The sequence below is a fragment of the Opisthocomus hoazin genome, chromosome 26, assembly GCF_030867145.1.
Source record: "Opisthocomus hoazin isolate bOpiHoa1 chromosome 26, bOpiHoa1.hap1, whole genome shotgun sequence".
In the NCBI taxonomy this organism is placed as follows: Eukaryota; Metazoa; Chordata; class Aves; order Opisthocomiformes; family Opisthocomidae; genus Opisthocomus; species Opisthocomus hoazin.
In genome coordinates this window covers 8,500,804-8,522,847 of record NC_134439.1, presented here as the reverse complement: position 1 = coordinate 8,522,847, position 22,044 = coordinate 8,500,804, and the positions used below count along the sequence as shown (strand labels likewise).

The window sequence follows — 22,044 nt, the reverse complement described above, 5'->3', positions numbered from 1 at the left end:
GGGGTTCACGCAGCTCTGCCCGCAGCGTGTGCTGCTGCAGGGGGGCTGCTCAAACCCCAGCACCGCGGGGGCTTCTGCGACTGGGAGCCTTGGCACACAGGGCCCCGCGCCGGGGCTCAGCGCCCCTGCCTGAAGCCCCCTGCCCACGCGGGGGTTGGAGGAGGCGGCCGGCTCTCCGGGTGATTTAACGCTGCCCCAGCACCTCGGTTGCTCTGGCAGCAGTGGCAGGTGCTGGGAGGCTCGGGTTTTTTCTCAGCTCTGCGCCCTGCTGCTGGACTTCCCAAGCAGAACGCAAGCCGAGGGCTGGAGCTTCCTGTCTGCGCGGATGCTGGTGCACCACAGCTCACTGCTGGAGACCTCTGGGTGTAAGGTCCCGCAAAAACAGCTGCCTTCGCCTGCTCGTGGCAGGAGCTGGAACCCCTCTGCCCGCTGGCGAGCTCCAGAGCCACCAAACAAAGGCGAGCCCCTGCGTGCCCCAGTGCACACCCTCAACAGGAGGGGGGGGGATTTAGGGGTGCAGGCACCAGCGCAGCGCAGAACGCCCTCCCCCAGACCGGCCAGCCAAGCTTCAACCCCCGGTCACAACGCGGAGCGGAGCGTCTGTCCCGGGGCAGAGCGGAGAACGCAGCCAGCCCGCAGCCCCTCGCCAGTGGCTGCCCGCAGCCGCGCTCTGGGCCTGTGCAACCGCCCAAGCCCCCAGATCACCCGGGCCTCAAGGGTTCAGGCTGCCCCTCGGCCGCCAGCCTTCGCCCCACAGAGCGGCTGGGCCGTTGGCTCAGTGCCCAGAGCAGCTGCTGCCCCGGGAGCGCGAGCGCTGATGCCAGACTGATATTCAGGATACTCAGGAGCGCGTTACTGGCACGATGGAGAAGAAATACTCCAGCCAGACTCCAGATTCCCACTGCAGATACCGGTGTGACTGCATGAGCTTTCCCCGATAGTACCGAGCGTGGAACTAACGAGAAACCTGCAGGGGAAAACAAACAGTCCCCCGCTTTGGCTTCGCTGCACCGGTACAATTTTCCCTTGGTTTATCTAATGCTACAGTCATTGCTCTCTACAAGAGTCATTTCAGTGTCACCATTGCTTTACACCTCTTAACATACTTCACAGTAATTAACTAAAAATTGCAATCCCCAGTAACAGATCAAGTTCTTGATGATCTTAGAGGTCTTTTCCAACCTTAATGATTCCAGGAGCCGCAGCTAGGAAGGCAAACGCAGCACCCACACTCTCCAACAAGAGCCAGTTTATTTCTCACCAGACTACAGTCAGTACAGCATTGCTTTTAACATCAACGGGTCCTGGGTTTAACTTCACGAACCTTCGGGCAGCGGCTCACGGAACGGCGACGTGCTTGGTTCTGCCCAGACTCACGCCCTCGGGCAGTGCTTTTGGCCATTTCAGTGAGCAAAGCGGTTACGCCGCTTCCCGCTGCATTCTCATCCGCTTTCTTTCCCACATCATCCAGTGACAATGTATGTGGTGCGATCACACCTTTTGCATATCGGGATTCCCAGAAGGAGGAAGACCACAGACATTTAAAATATCAGGGTATCTAGGCAAGGACAGCTGAATCAATTTAATCCACACATTATAAACGCGATGCTGGAAGTGTTAAAACCCCGTGTCTCCTGAGCCACATAATACCAACGTCTCGTACCAGTGAATAAGTTACTTATACTCCGTACAGATTAAGATATGCAGAGAAACACCACGTATTCATAGCTGTCAAAAATCCAGAGGTAAACTAAGAAGTCTAAAAGATGACAACGAAATTTCAAACCAAACAGTGAAAGAGTATAACTTGCAGAAAACCTAAATTTCAGAACTTTGTGATACCTCTTCAAATGGTCAAGTGAAGGTATTAAAAACAAGACTCATTATTTCAGCTGCTGCACAGCTTTTTAAAGGATAATCCTGTGTGCAGGTCCTATTTTGATTGTGTTTAAATACTTTAAAACAGAGGTTCTTTGTAGCCCGAGAGCATGCCCAAATGATTTGAACACATTTACTAAATTGCATGGTTTCACAACAGCAATTTTGTCATACCAGTAATTTAGAAGAACCCGGTGCCTCTCCTTTCACAAACTTAGAATCTAAAATCTCAAATTCATAAATATTTATATTTTAAATATTTAATTTTACATGAATATTGGGTATTCTTAGCTTTTTCCCCTCCTGTTTCCAGGTACTAGTTTGATAAGGAAACCATCTTTACATCACAATCTTATCTGACACTGACTGGACACCCCGTTAGACTACAGTCTTTAAGAATCATTATTTTAAAACCTATTTCCTAAAGCAAAACTAAAAGAAGTTATCAGAAGAGTTGTACACCAGGGTTCACCTGCAGAAGTTAAATAATATCTTGTCTGTTAATTAATTAGTCTGATTATTTTTAAAATTAACATTCACCAGTTCAACTTTACAATATTCTGGTGCTGCCTGTAATGTTAACAGTTTAAGTAGAACCCGAGAGCTCTTCAAGCAAATACAACTTCTGTCAAGATACAGCTTTAAATATGAATATCAGTAGTTCAAACTTCACAAATAATTAAAAAGAATTAGCGTATCACCTCTCACATACACACTGCGGGATCTGTTTTTGCATGCAACTGGTACTTCGCTGGTGCCTGCTTACTTCAGCCCTCTGAGTCAGGATGCCGCAGCCGCTTGTGCATCGCACGCTTTTTCCTCAGTCTCCCGAAGAGCCTTCTCTGGATCTGGTTTGCCGGCTGCAGATTTCGGCAGGGTCATCTGGAGCGCACACCAGAGCGTCATTCGTGCTTTACGTGTCGCTGCGCTCATCTCTTTAATTGCCAAAGCGAGAGCAAACACATCTGCAGGGAGGAAACGGCACTTCAGTCTTCATGGCGCAGTTCAGCAGCGAGCACTACTGGGGACTCACTCACTCTGCCGGCGCCAAAACCAGCAACGCTTTCTAGGCCCTTCTCAGTGCCCGACTCCGTGTCTGTAAGGTTGTGAAAGCTGAACCTAAGCAAGCAGCGGGTTTTAGGCCCTCATACAAAGCGTGTGCGGAAGCCAGGTACTAGTTGTGTTAAAGCGCCTACTTGGCTGTCACCTGCCATCAGGAGCACCCAAAGCTGGACGGTCAGCTCCCGTTTTGACAATACTCCATGTGCACACACACACTAAAGGCATCTCACCCCTTCCTGCATGAGCTCATGGCTGAATGTTCACAGCAACCCGTCCAGATCCACAAAGGGGATCCTTTGCCCATCTCGCCTAAGAAACTACTCAGAGAGGTGAAGGAATAGCTCGTTTATGGCATCTTATTAAAGATCATGTTCTGCAAAACTGTGTCAAACCCCACCACCTTAAAATAAAGAGCAAGGTGGTGCAGTGGCCCACTGATTCAACAGCAATGGCTCAATGCACAGACAATACTTCCATTCCAGCCTGGCTGCGAGAGCATTCAATGCCCTCTTCCAGACACTGGAGTTTTCAGGCAGAACGTGCGTGTTACTCTGGGGCAGGGGCACACTGACTCCTCGTGGGGCTGGCTCACACTGCACTGCACGCTGGGCTGCACAGGGAGCCCGTGTGCGCCTGCCTCCCTGGTCAAACACTGCCATGGGGACTGGGAGCACTGGGAGACTTTGACTGGAAGTCTGCTCTTCCAAGTGCTCGTGCTCAGCAAGCATGACTGGACTGCAGTTTCATTTTATTGGATAAAGCCAGCACCTACCTCCAACCAGTATTCCTGGATTCGCTGCTCCAGGTGAACGCAGTCCCCTCCTGGGGTACGAGGGGTGCCGCAGAAAGGGGCAGAATTTAAAGGCCTAACCTATACCCCCCCCCATCCCTCTTCACCAGCTTGGCTGGCGCTCGCTCCCTGGGCTGGCGTCTGTGAACCCCACCTGGAGACAGCCCTCCTTCCTTCTGCACAGAGCGACCATGGACTCCCCTGCAGTGACCACTGCTAAAGCAGCTGGATGCAGTGGTACAGAAAATTGATTCAGGTAACTGTGAAGAATCACCATGAAAATCCACTTGTCCAACACAAGTGTCAGCTGCCCACAGATTTTTAGAAGGTAGTGTTTGGAAGGGTAACTCCAGAGAAATGAAGGACAGAGTGGGAGGATGTGATTATTTTTGTATTTCCAAAATTCCAATTTCCACACCAAGCTTTGTGGAATTAAGAAGAGACCACAGGGATGGGTACATCCGGACTGCCTAGAGGCAGCTAGGACACAAGTGAAACTCACGTGAATGTGCATCTCCAAGCTGTAAGAGACGCTTGGCACTTGGGGCACTACCAGGGAAGAAGGGAAAATCCCACAGTAGTAAGGAAGAGTTGTGTTAAAGTCTTCGGCTGAATGCAGTGCCTGAGAGTTGCAGACATTAAAAGATCTCTTCTCCCCTCAGAAGATGATCTGTAACATCTACAGCCTTCTGAAAGGTCTTCAAAACGAAATCTAGGGCAATCTCAAAGCAGAGGTATGCTCAGACAGCTCTGAAAGGCTTGACGGGTGCTCTGGGTGACAGATGGCACTCTGTGAAACCCTTTTTCTGATCATTGTGATTTCTTCCAGAACTTCATTAAGTGGTCAAAACCATTATCAAACAAGTGCCGGGTACCTCGTACAGTGCCACAACTTCAGTGCGTCACAGGAGAACTTATCAGACCCGCACTGTGCGTGAACACGACCGACACGAGACAGCTCAGATCCGTCTGCTTCCCACTGAAGTAACTCTGTCTTGCAACTACAGCGGGGGAGCTGGGAGAAGAGAACACCATGGCTCATGTATGAATTTTGCTAAAATCAAACTTCCTGGAATAGAGGACACAACAGACAGATCCCACCTGATAATATATAATCTGATAATATCAGATCAGAAGGAATAGAACAGGGCTGTGGGAACAGGGTTGGGCTGGGGAAGCCCTCTTCTCAAACTGAAGAAAACTGATAACAAGAAAGCTCTGCCAAAGAGGGGAGATGCACAGCTTCAGGCACTTTCCTCAAGGCTTTTCCAGACATGCAGAAAATACAGTTACTACATTCAAACTTTAGCAGGGCCTGTTGCGATAGGACAAGGGGTAACAGTTTTAAACTAAGAGGGGAGATTCAGACTGGATATAAGGAAGAAATTTTTTACCATGAGGGTGGTGAAACCCTGGGACAGGTTGCCCAGAGAGGTGGGAGATGCCCCATCCCTGGACAAACTGAAGGTCAGGCTGGACAGGGCTCTGAGCACCCTGATCCAGCTGAAGATGTCCCTGGCTCCCTGCTGGGTGGATGGACAAGATGTCCTCTAAAGGTCCCTTCCAGCCCAAAGCATTCTGTGATTCAGCAATCTATTGTTTAAAAAATCCTCCCCAGTTGCCACAACAGGCTAACACACCTTGGAGACAGCCAGTACAGAGGACAAGAGGTGGACAAAGAACGAGCAACCCTTCTAGGTAAGGAACCAGATTCCACTGTGCAAAGCTGACTTCTTTCTCTTCTCAAAGCAGCTGGACCAGGGAGCAGGTCTTGAGGTCCGACTGCTACCCTCTTCCAGGTTACGGGGTTCCAGAGAGCTCACTGATCTGGTTAAGAAGCAGTGCCAAGTAACACCAGCGCCAATTATTTTCACGGGCTGCAACAGCCAAACTCCTTCAACTTAAGGCACATAATCTTCAATCACGGTAAAGAGAAACCAGCGTGACAGTGAACAGGTGGAAAGAGAAACTGCTGTAGTGTATCTTTTGAAGTAAGCTTGGGAGTTACGGAACTGCATGATGGGACCCCCCAAAGAAGTGCAATCATCCACCTAAGTCAGTCGTGGAAAGAGGGGCAGAAAGTGAACAGAGGACTCTCACAAACGTCAGAAAGCTTCCGACACAAAGCAGCAGGTCAGAGCATCACAGGGAGCAGGAATTCATTCTGCCGCACATCTAAGAGAGAAGGGAGCCTGTCACACTGCCTGTGCACTAGTGAAAGATTAAGCTGAATATTCTGTCTATTTTGGATACCGTTAAGAATGAAAACATTCTGACCAATGTATTTTTGTGTATTCATCCCAAATATGATTTGTATTTTATGTCAAACTCCAACAGAACGTGCTTGAAGAGGAAATCCATTCATAACACAAGGCTCTCTTGGTCTCTTTGCACAGAGTCAGCACGGAGACCCCAGGGAAGGTCTATGCAGAAATAGAGACAGGGCTAGAGGGGCGACGGGAATAGGAACATGAGCGACAGGGAGAAGAGGCAATAACTTTATACCATCTCCAATCCCAAGCTGCATTACAAAAAAACCCAAACCCTACTACCTTTTCATTACTTGCTAGTTTATTAATTGAATAAATGCACTCCAAATTGATTTAACCCACTATCTCTAAACCCCAGTTTTAGTGTCCTCTCAAAACTGTCATCTAAAGCCCACAGGGTCTGCCGCTCTCCGAGGTTTAGACACTGAAAAAGAAATTAAACCTTTGATACAAACCCCCTCACACTTATTTTTTGTATAGACTTGCAATATGTGTAGATTTTTTCTGCTACCTTATAAAAGTACGTAAGCGTAGTTATACCTCTGTCATCCTGGCATCTGGGAGCTCCTTGCCTCTGTCGATTTGAAGCATTTACAATCTCATCTTTTCTACGTGACTGCACTACATGAATTACCTCCAGATGTTTATCAAGAGCAGCAGAAATGTTAGCATGAAGGGGAGAACTGCGAAGGCGCTCCATTTTTCCCAGTAAAGTCACAACCTAATAAACATTTTACATGTTACAGGAGTTCACACTGTACTCATCTAGACTTATAAGAAAATTAACTACATTAGGAAAAACAAATTAATGATAACCATCATTTTCTTTTGAGAACACTTCATGAAGTTACAGCTGAAACAGTTAAATTCTTACCTAGGATTATTTCTTCTCCACACTGGAAGCTGGAGACTACCTGAGCGTGCACAGCACAACAGCAAAGCTACAACACCCAAATACCAGCACACCCAGCTTACTGGTTAACAACAGATCTATACAGCTTCCAGACACCGTGTGGCAGGAGGTGGTTCCATGACAACGTGCATTCCTCTGAATCAGTTCTCTGGGTGAAAACCAATCCCACAAAGACTGGCCAGTTTGCACCCAGCTGATCTCCTCGGGCTGTGCCAGCGCAAAGCAACGGGCAGCATGGAAGAGCAGCAGTTTCGGTTTGGATTGGCTAAAGCTGCGGTGGAACCACACGCACGGGCTGGCTTTCAGGATGGACACTCAGCATTGAATGAGCTCTCTCAGAGAGTGCCCAGCACAAGCACTCAGAAACAATTTGGTTTTGTTTGGTCAATTGAAAATCTGCATCGTTGTTGTCTTGTTTATCTTACAACAGCCACATTACTAGGAATTTCCCCTCGGCGAGCGACTCCTCAACTGCGGTTCACAGACCACTGAAGAACCTGGTTACTGGTCTGCAGAAAGAGACAAAACTACAGATTCCAAAATTGTAATGTTCATTGGGCAATGGTGACACTTGATGACCTATAAATAAGCCTGATGATTAATGGTGATCCACAGGTTAAAAATAAGAAACAGAGCATCTGGGAGCACAGTGCAAAGCTCTTGATGTTTCCTTGCAACAGAACGACTGTAGGCTTCCCGAGGTGAAGGACTGGCGTGGAGTTTTAAAACACAAGAAAGGGTGGCTAGCAAAGGCATCTGAACCGGGACAACTCGCCCAACCTGCCCCAAGTATCCTCAGAGCAGGCTGCTGGCCAAGACAGTTATTTTGGGAACTGCATCCACAGCAGCAGAACAGAGCAGCCTGCTCCTCGCCGGGGCTCAGGACACAGCATTCAGGAAGGAGCAAGCTCCCACTGCAGACTTGTCCTGCTCTCCCTCACATCTGGCGAAAGCGTGGTAGGGGGTGGAAAAAACGTGGGCAGGAATCAACTGCGGGAGTTACTGTGACAGCAGCACAACTGACGCACTCAAAAGGTGACATTTTGTATTTGTAAGGAAGCTGAGAGTTTGAAAAAAGCAAAGGGAGAGCTTCACAGGAACAACTGAGGAATCAGTCACTAGGACAGGAAACCCAAGCAGGCACGACTGTTTGAAAGTCACAACATTTGTTTCTGAAGAAAAAGCCAGAGTTTTAGGGGTGGCATAGCAGGATTATGTAAACAAGTCAAAGTAAGATGAACCTGACAGCCACTTCCCAGTCTTACTTAAACCCACATCCACCAAAGCATTTACTTTCTGAAGACCTGGTTTTCAGGTACCACAGCCTCATCCAGTGGGATCCATGGCTGACAGTGAAACGCCTACGTTCTTTACACTAAGCCTGGGAGAAGTGCCAGGTGTCTAAATGCAAAATCCACAGGTGTCAGCAAAGCTGGGCTGCCCCAGCAACCCAACAGGAACCACGGAAAGCTCACTCGCTTTCCCTTCCCCTCAGGTTTTTCAGAGGTTCATCCTGCACTCCGAAGAGACACTTCCTTCCCCTCACAACTCGGAGGCGTTAACTAAACCTGCCCTTCTCTTCAAAGCACAACTGATCCCTTTTGAGTGTCCCAGGGCTTGCGGAGTAATGCCGACCCTCCCCTGGGAAAGGCGGCAGGCGAGCCGCGACGCTGATGCCGCAGGGGCAGGGCGCCAGCAACACAGCCAGCAGAGCCACGGACCCTGCAGTCGGAGGCAGCGGACACCACGCGGTGAGGACTGACACTTCGGCCCAGCTTCGATGACTGTTCTCCACAAAACACTGTGGTTGGAGCAGGAACTATAATACTTTCCCCAGCCCATACCGATACCCTCACTGCTAGAAATAAGCTCCTATTTCCTCTCTCTGGCAAAAACCATTACTGGTCCAGAACAGAAGAGCTTCAACAGGACGAGCTGAGTGTCCAGCCTCAGATTATCCCACAGTGGCGTGATACGGCATTCTCCAGTTCCAATGGAACTGTGGATTTACATCTCCCCAGCACAAGGGAGATGAGACACAGTCTGCAGAGAGAAGATCCTGGTTTAAAGTTCGTTCTCTATTAAGTGGTTTTAATAGCTACTGATGACACAGGGAAGGAAGCTACTGTCACCTCTCCATCAGCTATGCTTTGTGCTGGAACTGAAAGCAACTGCAAGTGGAAGTCTCAAAGTACAGTGTGTGACCACCAAAAGGATTTAACTAGATGCTCCACACTAGGAAGAGTTAATCCCAGGTTCAGCCAGCTCAACCTCCTCTTAGACCTTTGTACCAGTGCTTCTCTTTGGTCACTACTAAGCTTTATGTTAGAACGCAGGTTCAACAGCCCCACTGTGCTTTTCAGCATTCTTAACACTACTTTTCAGTTGCTGCCTAACAAGTCCTTGAGGTTCTATACACTGAAGCTTGGTTCCTCAAATGGGTAGAGAAGATTAAGCCCTTTTTTAGATGCAGTTTTAAAGGACAAGGACAGGCAAACCTTCTGAAAGTGGAAATTTCCTCCTAACACTGTTCTTCTGAGGTTCATAAAACAGTAGTTTAAAAAAATGTACACTAACGCTATCAACACATCTTTCACTATGCTCAGCTGCATGGACAAAACCAGGCAGTTTCACAAGACCGATTTCAGCAGGCAGTGAGCAGACATGGCTCCTCAGCTTATTTCACCTGTGTCAGACTGGTAGGAAAGACTGCTTCTTACCACAGCTGCCCTGGGAGCAGCTCAGCTCAGCAGCACTGGGTCCTCCAAGAACCCCCAGTTCTCAGAACAGAGCTGCTGCCTTCAATCCCACGTCCCCTCACGGGGGCAAGTTTCAGCCCATGTTTCTCCTCCTCCTGCAGCACGAGCACCCGGGCTGTGGCCTGAGCCTCCGAAGAGCCCCGATCAGACCCTCGCTATTCTGCTGGCGGCACAGCTCAGCTCTGCTGGCGCTCGCCTCCTCCCTCTAGTCTCCCTGGCAGAATTCTGCGCAGGCTGCTGCCTCAAAGGAGCACGAGACTGCACACTGGCACCATCGCTTGGCCACAGAGCCACGGGCAGCTCAGAAGACACCAGTCACGCTTGCCCTACAGCTGGTGGCTGTTTGGTTTAAGCAGCAAACTAATAATGTAGAAATTCAGGCTGAAGTTGGATCAAATGATCATTCTGCATGAAAAAAATACAAGGCTCTCAAGCAAATATATATCAAAGTCCTACAAACATTAATTAAACTTGCTTTTTCCCCACAAATAATTCCTCTAATACAGCGCCCACAAATCTATAGCAAACATTTCTCTGCTGAGCTGCTCAAACCAGAAGAGCTCAAAAGTCAGGCACTTCTTAGAGCTGCGCAAGCGGTTTGGGCAGATGACTGGATTCTGGCATCTCATGCACGCTCTGCACTAGAAAACACATCCTCCCGACGCGCATGCACGCAAACGGCAGCCTCGGCTGCGCCGCGGGTTCCCTGGTAACAGCGGCACTGAACCTGGAGCTGCAGAAATTCTAGCAGGGACTGCTGAAATGTCACTCCCTGCACAGCATTTCAGAACAAAGCTATTTCGGGAAAAGCTGCTCTGATCATCTTACACACCTTATACTGTAAGATCTGCGTGATAAGTTCAATAATTTTTTTTTCTTTTTTTAAACAGTCCTACAACTCACTCTGGCTTGTTCACGTAGCTGATCCACAATTAAGCGATCAACTCTTGACGGGTTTGATGTCAGCCTTGGAATTGGAGTGTTGTTAGCACTGGAAACTTTTTTCCCTTGGAAATTCTTCGCAAGAGCTGATTCAGTCTGCAGGAAAACAAAAGAATAACTCCCTAAGAATGTAAGCTGCAAAGTGTGCTTTATTACAGAAACAAGAAGTATCTGGTAGACTATTTTTTCCCTTAGAGTTTTTGATTTTTTTAAAGCAGATAATGAGGCATTTGGGATTTAACCGTTTGATAAGACAATCACCTGTTTTAAGTGAACAACCACTTTACTCAAAGCAGTTCAACTACAGTAATTATGCCAACATAACGCGCTTCAGAAGCGCTATGTCTTCTCACACTCTGACTACAGCCTGTACTAATTTTGCCTGTAAATAAAATGGAGGCAAGTTAGCTTTACAAGGCAAAAAAGAATGAGCAAACAGGTGTGGACCTCATCCTCAAAATTAGAGTAACAGTGTTTAAGTCAGCAATTAACCCGAATTTTATACAGATTACTCAAACTACATAAACCTGTTTTGTTAAAATGAAATTGTATTTTATTTTGCCATCAGAAAATTACTTTGAAACCTGACTGCCAGATTTCTAATTCCAATCTCTCTCATCTCGTCGTTACATCACTCCACGACACCTGTAACAATATCTAGCTAGCTACATCTGGTTTTAAATGGCATTTTAGATCATCTTGTGGTGGTCCACATAAAGCTGCAGCCTATTTTCTCCACGCCCCCCCCCCCTTTTCAGCATGTGTCAACTCTGTCTTTTGCACTCTTCTAATGCAAGCCTAGACATCAATCTCCCCTCCTCAGATCACGCTCGTTCCCTCTCTAACCCCTCTATTCAAGCCATCAACCGGCTCTTGTCGGGAAACGCTTTGGCAACACCCCCCCCCCCCCCACTTTACATCCCCTCCCAATTAAGTTCCTTTCGGCACAGCAGAGCTTCCACAGAGCAGCTGACACCCCAATGGCTCGGCCCCACGAGTCCCAGGCAGCATTCGGTCAAGCTTCCCCTCAGAAAGTCACAGCTCCAGGTCATTTTTGAATTTCAATACCAGCTAAAGTGGTGAAATTAAGCCAGCTTTTCCCTTACAAGAGGGCAGCCTGAAGCACTTCCGCTGAAGGGCAATTGCTTTAAGTAGGACTTCATACCGAACTTCTAGTTCAAGTATTTTAATTCTACCTTTTCTTCTGCCTCTGTATCTGGGGGGGGAAACAGAGCCCCTTCAAATACATCTTAGGTTTAAAACTTCAGGGAAACAAGAGGTGAGATCTCATTGAAAGAGCAAAAGGTGTAGGGCCTAAGAACTTTAATTCTTGAACGGATTAAAGTTTAGTCCCAATTCAATGTATAATTAATGGATTTGCTTTCAAAGTTTCCAGATGCACTGTATTTACTGTGTCAAAGGAAAAAAAAAAAAAAAGGGTAACACGGTGTTGTCAGTCGTACAGCACACCTTCCCCAAGCCCGACACAGAGACTGGAAAAGTCACTGAATTCCTGTGTTAAGCACAACATCCCATACAACATTAGCTATGCTCCCAAGCAGGCCACAAACCTTCAAAACTTGTGATGCCGTTACGGGTATCACTTGTTGTCAGTCCAGCCAGACAGGGAAGCACACCCTTTCTCTGAAGGCCCATCAAGCATTTAACCTCCCAACAGTGAGAATTACCCATGATCTCTAACTGGTCTGAGTAGGACGAGATCGACATCAAATCTGTGATATGGCATATTAATTTTTTTTTTTTACCTTCTTTCTTTCTTTCTCCAAAGCTCTCCACTGTTCATAACATTCCTCAAGTCTAACATGAAGTTCGCTGGCAGGCCCACTGCGGGTTTTAACTTGCCTTTGAAATCCAAATGCTGGTACAAAACCAGAAAAGGAACTGTCACCATACATCTTATCGTTAAAATAAGGGTAGAAGCGTTTCAGATCATCACGGAAGAACAAGTCGTGAGACTCCACCAGAGGGACAATGGAACGGCCAAACAGGTGAGCGGATCTCAAGGGGAACGCGCTTGAACCAAGCTGCTGCTGACGTCTGAAGCCACCCATCATGCAACTGTTGGAAAAGCCTGGAGCCTGCAGACAAGTCAGGGGATTGACGGCGTTAGTGTCTCCGCTCCCCTGCCGGAGATTAAACTGACTCTGAGACTCCACTAAATCTTGGTACGTGTTCTGCACCAACCCCTCCGCGTGCTTCAGTCCTTCCAGATCATAGTGCTCACTCTGTGGCTTCAGCTGGAAGCGGTGTTTGTTCATATTTTCAATGATCCCAGACTGCTGAGCTGAGTAATTGTCACAGAATCCATTTGGCTGCTTTAATTTCTTTTCACTTAAATACTCCATCAGATTCTCGTCTCCACTCCTAAGCAGTGCTTCCATGCAAGCAGCAGACCGAGCTCGTTCTGCAGTGTTATAACCAAAATCAAGACTTGAAAAAAGTGAAGGATTATCTTGACAGTACTTGTGAAATAAATTACTATTTAAAGGGAAATTTGAAGGCGGTAACTGGAAAAAATCATTGGAATGACTGGAACTTTTTGGAAAAGCAGGTAAACGATTATTCAGTTTCAAAGGACCTGGATTCTGAAATGGGACAGAAGCAGCTGCTTTAGGCTGAATGCTCATCCAAGCTGGCCTTACATTAGTACCTGCTGCAGGGTTTGACGAGTTTGGTAGCAGTGGAAGTGATTTATAGTATTCAGAATTCTGGAGATGGGCCTTGGAAAACTGCTGCTTTTCTGCACCATTTGCACAGTCACTATTCCCTGGACAAGCTGCAAAAGATTTTAGTCCATACTCAAATTTTTGCCCCAAATCAGTGCAGAATGAAGCTTCATTTGCAAATTGTTTTTCTGATAGAAGTCCTACAGCCTTGTGAAACGTGAAGTTTTGCTGATCTGAAATGGTATCTTCTATTTTTCTCTGACTTCCTGATTTAACTTGAAATAATTTAGTATAGGGTTCTGTGTCCAGAGATGGTGCCTCAATGGTTCCATTTACTAACTTTTTATTTTCTTGGAGGATACAGTTGGTGCTATTGTTAGGCTTTGCTTTACTAGCATGAGAATATTCACTGTATCTACTATAATCTGTGTTTTCATTATATCTGTGAAACTGTGGAAGAAATGTTTCTGCCCGCTTTTGGTGCGATGGCACATCTGCCCCTTTGGGACACACCTTCTCCCTTCCGTAAGCATAAGCATCGGCTCCAGAGTCTTTGATTACTTCTGAATACCCAACCTGGGGTGTAAAGGTGTTTTTTACGTATGGATAGTTCTGATATACGGCTGTTGTCTTAATATTCTCATTAGTCTGCATGTTGCAACAGCTGGCATGATCACTCCTCGCAGGGTGCAAACACTGCTCTTCAAGGTCTACGCCGGTAAACCCCCGGTAACATTCATCTGCTTTTTGCTGCGATGCAAGATTAGCACTTTGCAAGTACTGCTTTTCAGCAGCAGATACGGATTCGCTACTATAAAAACCGTGCTGGGAGACAGCTCCAACAACTGGTCGTTTAGTTTCTGGCACCAGGTCGTGGTGGTCTACAATTCTGGCTGCATTCGTGGGCCATACTGACTTCAAGTTGGAAGGGCAACTCCTTAAAAAACAAGAAATACACAGTTAGGTTCTTATCTGCGGTGCTCCTCTTCCACTCCCAAATGCAGAAAAAGGTTTAAGAACACCATTTGCCCCTAATCATGTCTCTCAATTGATTCAAAGATGTCTCACTCCAGCTTCTACCCACTACTGTCATCACTGCAGTTTCCCTTAGCTAGATAAGAAAGCTGACCGTCCCACCCATACACCTCAGGAGCTACGTACCACGCCTTCAAGCTGCACCTGATGTGTACTTACCAAACCACGTCAAAAGATTTACCAGCTGTCACCACCGAAATACTCCTGGTTAAGCAGTAAGTTCAGATAACCGTATTCCCAAACCACCCACTAGCCTTTCAAAGCTCTCCAGACAAAATGCTTCTCTGCATCATCTTGCTTATTGCTGCAGAATCGCCTGTGTTTTACACTGGCTTACACTGCTTCCCGCAGGTAAATGAGGAACAAGCATCTCGGCGCATTTCCTTTCCTTCCACTAATTACCATGAATTACCTTATAAATGCTTATAACTGTCTGCAGGGTGGGGGTCAGGAGGATGGGGCCAGGCTCTTTCCAGTGGTGCCCAGTGACAGGACAAGGGGCAATGGGCACAAACTGGAGCAGAGGAAGCTCCAGCTGAACCCGAGGAAGAACTTCTTCCCTCTGAGGGTGCCGGAGCCCTGGCCCAGGCTGCCCAGGGAGGCTGTGGAGTCTCCTTCTCTGGAGATATTCCAGACCCACCTGGCCGCGGTGCTGTGCAGCCTGCTCTGGGTGACCCTGCTTGGGCAGGGGGCTGGGCTGGGGGACCCACAGAGGGCCCTTCCAACCCCTAACATTCTGTGTGATTCTGTGAATTAACACAGGACAATCAATCACTGAATGTCAAGGAAAACTGTAAACAGGCTAAGTAAAAAATGGAATTGTGCCTGGAAGTCATTACAGTCACTGCCAAATGCGACAGTACTGAAACCAGAAATCCAACCTTAACCGTCTGAAGCAAGGAATGAGTAAGCTATCTCTTGATCGACTGACTCTCTCTGAAGTTTCCCCTCACTTCAGCCACCTCACTCAGCACACACAGAGAAATCCCTGGAATTGTCTGGTAAGACAGACAGGAATAGTGGTGCCTGGCTTGGGAACCTCGAGAACCAGGGTCCCTTTCTTATCCCTTAGGCCTAGAATACTCAGATCCAAGCGACAGACAGCGAGCTCTTGAAGCATCCTGGGGATGCTTGACCTGAATCCTTCTGTGTCGAGTTATTCCGGCTACCTAACAGCTTCTTCTGGTGCTAGAATATACGCATAATAAATCTGACATACAGATACGCAAATAATGCTTAGGTAGCACTAACATGGAGAAATTATTGATTTTGCATGGAGTTCTTCTTTCCTGCCAGTTCAGGAAAGTGTGAAAGAGTATGATTTTGTGTTTTGTGTATTATTTCTGTGAACTGAAATTAAGAAAGAAACCTAAACTCCCAATTCAATCTTGATTAAAAAAAAATAAAAAATAAAAAATAGGCCAAGACATATATTCAAGGAGATTTGTCTGAATACAGCATTACCACGATGCTTGTTAAGGACTTATTTCAAGAATGCCAATTAAAAAGTTCTGTAAATACCAGAAAGCCAGAAGCTCCTGTATAATTTGAGTACCTAGAGAAAAGCTTTCAAGTATCACAAGCGAAATATTAGAAGATTAGGGGCAAGGAAAGGAAACCGTGAAGAGCAGGAGGACTTGCCAGCAGCAGATGCAAAGCTGACTAACAGAACAGATACCGAGAACAGCCAGGGCAGTTTGTGACAGAGGAAGAGAATGCCGGCAGCGCTTGCGTGGTTACACCCTCACTCACCCCTCAGCACAATATGGCTGCGATTTATCTTGTTCTTCCAAGATGTCAGACACAAGTCCATATAAATCTGTTTCACTGCCGTAATCACTCCTTTCAGGCTGGATCCTGAAAACAAATCTCCTGTTAATTAAAACTATTACTTAACTCAAAATATTGCGTAAGTTAAAAGAAAAACCCACAATCCATCTACCCTCTCAACACACACATTCTCTCTCGGTCCAAGATGACTACCTGCACTTCACGTTAATCTGAGCAGCAGGAGGCTGCTTAGTGTCATCTCCATAGGTAGACCACGGTGCATATAAAAGGGAAGGGTCCACAGGCGCAGAGTACTCTGATGTTGAAAGGGAAGAGCTGTAGGTCTGGGGTAGCTCTACATTTTCTTCATTCTGCATTTTATGTACAATAAAAGCATCGATTTTAATATTAAACACATCAAATTGTCATTTCATCATTCTACGTGGTTGTAACCGAGTTCCCCCCCGAGTCACCAGAGCATGAAAAGCCAGCCAGCCACATACTCATGACACAAGGCGACAGGTGACTTCTGCTGGTGACTACTGCCCCGCGCACATACGCGTAGGGGTAAAAATTCCAGGCCATGTCGGCCTAAAACGGCTGCACCAGTTTCTAATAATGGTACTGACAGGAGTCAGCAGGCATCCCCTTCCTCCCAGTCATCACAGGTTATTTAAGGTACTGAAGAAAACTCACAGCCAATTCTTTTTAGAGGAAAGGTCTCCTATCCAGTTTAAGTGAAAAGGAGCATTTGCCTGTTTGGTTTAAACACGATCTGCTTTCTTAGCTCTAAGTAAGTGAAAAAATTAATGGTGTTCTCACAGGGTTAAATGTTGAAGATCCACAATACGCTTCTTTGTGGAGCAAAGTATAGAGAAAGCAACACACAAAACCAGGTTTTATTCCCCATAAGGCTTTCTGCCTAACTATGGGCAGCTCTCGACTTCACCTCTCAGTACCCCACGTCTGTAAAATACTTCTTTAAGCAAGAAAGATGCCCAGCTGCTGAACTTAAGGACATGGAAGGACAAAGCCAGAGGAGTCTGAGACAGAGTAAGTAACAGGTCTATTATTGAAGGTATTGGGAATGAATTTGTTTGAGTCTTTTACCTCAGCAAACTTTACAGCTTAGAAAGGCAAAAACGAAGAGAGATGTCTGATGTACTTCACTGTCCTGGCGTTTTCTACCAGGCAGACTAAGAGCCCCCTGCTCAACGGGGTGGTTTACACAACCGTCCGTGGCAGGCCATAGAGATATCTGCTGCAATGCCTAAGCTTCTCCTTCTCACCGACTTCCCAATTTTCCTAAAAATAGTCACTTGCTCCTCACTTTGCCTACACTTGTTTATGCTGACAGAAGAACAAAGAACACAGTGAAATACTGTTTTACTGAACACCACACAGTGCTTCATCTGTGACTATTAAAAAAAGTCACTGTCCCTTCTGATTAACATTGCAATGATGGAGATTATGAATAAACCCATGATTTATGTTCGCCAGCATGAGCAACTGTATTAGAAATATTTTCTGACCATTTGTTCACAAGCAACACGAACTCTTGCACAGATACTCCTTTATCAACCGAACCTGTGATTTGTAGCAACCATACAGCGAGCCAGAGCCTGTCGTTACGTTACTGAACGCATCAGTCAGCCTCCCGCCAGCTTCCACGCTACTCCAGCTGCGACTGCCACCTCTGAACGCAACTTTAGGCTGTACAGAACAAGGACAAAGAAGTGGTAGAAGGACATAATTACAGACCTGAGAGTTGTAGATTTTATACCAACATTAACTTCTTTAACACTTTAATTTACCTGTGGATTCTGATCACCTGAGTTTTCAGGTAGTCAGTTCTACATATTGCCATGGGAACACTTTCATATTTACCCTTAGACAGAAGCTTAACCCAACAAACCACAAGAAATTCACAAGGTGTTCAGAGCCGGAGGAGATGAGGGTTAAGAGGAAACCTGCACTCTCTCCGTTCACACCAACTCAGCTCCCGAAGGGCTGAACCACAGCAGCAGAGCATCACCTACAGCAGTGGGAGAATTACCATCCCCCAGCAGCAGCTTAGCCTTCCTGCACCGCTAGACACCTCTCACCATTTCACCACTGTTCCCGTCACATCGTTTAGGTTACACGGATGCATGTATGTGCGTTTTCAGATTTCAGGGGCCAGAGTTTCCCTATAACACATCCACTGGGAGCTACAGTGGAAATCTGCCCCACTGTGTAACTATGGGAGCAACAGCTTCCACCTACGAAATGCCCCTCTCCCCACCACCAACCTGGAAGCACTCAGAAATAGATGGCCGGCGGGAGCGAGGAATGAAACCCAAACAAAATGTTAGGTGTCTTTTCTTCCCTTCTTCAGAAGGTGAGGTAAACAACGAAAGTTTAAAGTTAAAATAAGACTGACTAGCTAAAAGCCCATTTAGCATACCAATAAAAAAGTGATTTGCATAATATAATGTTACTATAGCGGCTCATTTGAAATGCCTATTAAATTCAGCGAAAGTTCAAGTTTCACGGGACTAGCATTCTGAGCAAGCACTCCTCTCTGCAGAACGCTGCTCTTCCGTGGCTGCCTGCGGACGAGAACAGGCTCTACATCCACCGCACGTGGCCTGCGCCACCATCCTCCCTCCAGCTCACGGCGCAGTTACACTGATTTATTGACAAGAGTTTGTGTCAGACACGTTCTACAAACACATGAACACGCAAGGCCAGAACCAGCGCGGAGCCCAGCCCCCTTCCCGACAGGAACGACACCGAGCACCACCCGAGCGGTGACCTCAAGGAGCGGGGAGCTGCAGAGCTCCGGGGAGCTGCTACCGGCCCGTGACACCCCCACCGCCCTTCATGCCCAGGCACACCGAGCAGCGTCTCCCCGACACTCGCCAGCTCAGTCGCAGCACCCGTTACCACGGGCCGGGCCCGGGCGGGCGCCGCGGCACCGAGCCCGCCCGCGGCAGCAGACGCGCTCCGGGGGACGGGGACGCAGCCTCGCCCGGCCTCAGCCCCGCTCGGTGACCGACGCGCAGGCGGAGCCCGAGCCCCCCGCCGGGTTTCTGACAGGGGCGGCTGCACCGCCCGGCCCCCGCCCGCCCCTCACCTCCATGGGCGAACCCCGCGGCGGCGGCTACCGGCGGCGCGCGCAGCCGCCCCCCCCGAGCGCGGCCATGGCGGGCCGCCTGAGGCGACGAGCGGCCGTTAGCCTCGCGCCCGGCCAACCATCGCCCCGCCCCGCGCGCTCGAGGGGATTGGCCAACCCCTGAGCCGCGTAACCAATCAGGAGCCGCTCGGCCCCCTCGCGCCGCGTGACCCTCTCTGTTCTCCACGCGGCTGTTACACATCGAGAGCCCGCAGCTAGCCTCAAGGCAGCAGAGATTTGTTTCTATTGGCTCCTGTCCGCCGACACCTAGCCAATGAAAAATCGCCTCGCTCGCGCCTCCCGCCAATGAGAGGCCGCGGAGGCGTTGTTCACCCGGCGACAGCGTTGCGGCCCTTAGAGGGTCTCGGTCCCTTGCGCCGCGGTCCCAGGGCCCGGGCGGCTCCTCCGCGGCGGGCGCTGCCCCGGGACCTCCCTGAGGGCGGCACCGGCCCGGCAGCTGGGGGGGGCAGGGCCTGGGGCAGCCCCGGGGCCTGTGTTGTCCCGTCCCGTCCCCCCCCCCCCCCCCCGATCCCTGCCACTGCCCGGTCCCTGCCACCCGCTCAGGTCCTGTCACCCCCGGGCCCTGTCACCCTCTCAGGCCTGCTACCCCCTCAGGTCCTGTCACCCTCCCTGGGCCCTGCTACCCCTCAAGCCCTGCCACCCCCCAGGCCCTGTCTGCCCACCCCCCGGCCCTGTCACCCCGCAGGCCCTGTCACCCTCTTGGGCCTGCCACTCCCTTGGGTCCTGTCAACGCCAGGGCCCTGTTGCCCCCTGTCACCCCCCCTGGGCCCTGCCACCCCCTCAGGCCCTGTCTCCCTCCCCCCCTCCAGGGCCCCGCCACCCCCTCGGGCCCTGCCACCCTTGGGCACTGTCACCACTTCGGCTTTGCCAAGCCCCCAGGCCCTGTCACCCCCCCAGGCCCTGCAACCCCCTCGGGCACTGTCACCCTCGGGCCCTGCTGAGCCCCGTGCGTCACCCACAGGAGCGAGAGGAAACCTCCGCTACCGGTGACAGAGCGGGTCCTTGGCCCATGCTGTGGCTCCCTGCCTGCGGTGGGGCCTGCGGGCCAACCCCCCGCCAGGGTGGCTGCGGCTGTGCCGGAGCCCCGGGGCTGCCGGGCTGGAAGGAGGAAGCCGAGGCAGCGATGGAGGAGGGAGCCCGGTGCCAGCAGCAGGTCACGACGTCGCCAGCTCGATTCCTTGCGCTGCTCGTCCTGGCTGCTGGCTTAGGCACTGCTGAGCGTAGGAGCAGCGCTGCTCTCGTGGGAAAGGCCTACGGAAAACCTGAAAGCCCTGAAACCAAACTACGCTCTTGTTCTCACTTCTCCAGCTATTTCAGTCCCCACTTCTCAAGCTATTTTTACGGAATCTAGGGACATCATTTGTGCTGCCGTCTCCATCTGGGCAGATAAAAGCCGCGCGCAGAGAGCTTCGCGATGACAGAGGTGTAACTGTTCTTATGAGCTGGGGGCCCTGGTGTCGCAGCACCTCTCTGCCCGGTGCCAGGTTACTCCCTCGCTGCCACCCAGAGATCCGAGCCCGGGCCGGATCCTGCCCACCCGCCCGGGGTCTCGGACGCAGCTGTTGCCTGCTGGAAGCCGGAGGTTTCCCTCGAGGAGATCGCGGGCACGCTGAGGGGTCAGCAGCGAAGGTCTGGGCTCCGCAGCGTGTGCTGTCCCTCGCTCCCTGCCCCGCTGGGGGCTGGCCGTGGGGCAGAGCTGCGGGGCTGCCGTGGGGCAGAGCTGCGGGGCTGGCCGTGGGGCAGAGCTGCGGGGCTGGCCGTGGGGCAGAGCTGCGGGACACGTGTTGGCTCAGGGCAGGCTCAGCCTCGTGCCCAAAGCTCCCCGAGGCGCAGTCCTCTCCTCGGGGAAGAGGAGCCGCGGCTGGAGCTGAGGACCAAGCACAGGGGGGGGCTGGGGGGCCCCTCGGTCCCGGCTCTGAAGAGGAACCGCCACAACCTTCACGTTTGGTCTGGGGAGCTTCACTTGGCTTTTTTCCTCGCTTTCAAATGGTGAAATCCCATTTCCCCCCTCACTGTCCCCCCAAGCCACCCTTTCCCTACAAACCCGGAGGCCGTATTTCCAGCATGTGTTCCTGCAAGAGCCTCTCCCACGGCCACGCGGCAGAGAGCTCGGGGAAGCTCAGCGCGGTGGGAGTCCCCCCAGAACTCTGTCACCCAGCCAGAGCTTGCTGCCGGGGGTGCAGCAGCAGCTGCCTCCTCGGGGGTGACCCTCCGGGCCAGGCACCTTCGCCAGCTGCGGAGGAAAACGCTGTTTTGGCGGACGCGGGTGTTCACCCAGGGGCCTCACAGGCGGTTCCCCTGTAACAGAGGGCGGGAAGCAAATCCCCTCCGGCAAGAACCGCCCGGCAGTCACCTAGGCGAAGCCAAGGGGTTCTTTGCAATGTTTAACAACCGCTTCTCAGCAATGCTTCCCTGCTGTGCTGACTTCTGTTGGGGAAGAGACACGGACAGAGAAACCCAGCCGCTGCGCGAGCAGGAAGAACACGGCCTCACAGGGGGAAACCGAATTCTTGCACCGCTTTGATCTGCCCGCATCAGGTTTTGGTATCGACCCGATTTCCTCATCCGCTGAGTCCTGCGCTCACGCTCTGCGCTGAGGCACATCCGTGGCCCGCGGTATCGACCCCTCCAGCCCACTGCGGTCAGGTGCCGCCCAGTTTTCCACGAACTCGGTGCTCCCCTCCGGATCACAGCTGACATCGCTACCTGTTCCGGGCAGCAAACCGGCAGTTAATATTAATATTTTATTATGCTGTCAAA

General features: G+C 50.0%; 1 protein-coding gene across 2 annotated transcripts; it reads right to left on the bottom strand.

Annotated features, from left to right (window-relative positions):
• Positions 1–1,234: 1,234 nt before the first annotated feature.
• On the bottom strand, positions 1,235–19,317 carry MEIOC (meiosis specific with coiled-coil domain). Of its 2 annotated transcripts, XM_075443847.1 has the most exons (8): positions 19,225–19,317; positions 17,694–17,819; positions 16,320–16,477; positions 16,089–16,193; positions 12,381–14,238; positions 10,576–10,710; positions 6,541–6,721; positions 1,235–2,843 (listed from the first exon to the last, which is right to left on the bottom strand). In XM_075443847.1, exons 1-8 carry the CDS (start codon positions 19,228–19,230, stop codon positions 2,659–2,661), a joined length of 2,754 nt encoding a protein of 917 aa, XP_075299962.1. In that variant the 5' UTR covers positions 19,231–19,317; the 3' UTR covers positions 1,235–2,658. The 2 variants fall into 2 exon arrangements, with proteins under 2 accessions (XP_075299962.1, XP_075299961.1); XM_075443846.1 differs by lacking the exon at positions 6,541–6,721 and having other exon boundaries at positions 2,724–2,843.
• Positions 19,318–22,044: the final 2,727 nt, after the last annotated feature.

What these genes read in the sequence shown, in the direction of transcription:
- MEIOC (XM_075443847.1), bottom strand. An exon ending in CAGCCATATTGTGCTGAGGG is followed by an intron (nt 14,239 to 16,088) that starts GTGAGTGAGGGT and finishes TTGTTTTTTAAG; the next exon opens with GAGTTGCCCTTCCAACTTGA. An exon ending in TGGAGAAAGAAAGAAAGAAG is followed by an intron (nt 10,711 to 12,380) that starts GTAAAAAAAAAA and finishes GTTTTCCTGCAG; the next exon opens with ACTGAATCAGCTCTTGCGAA.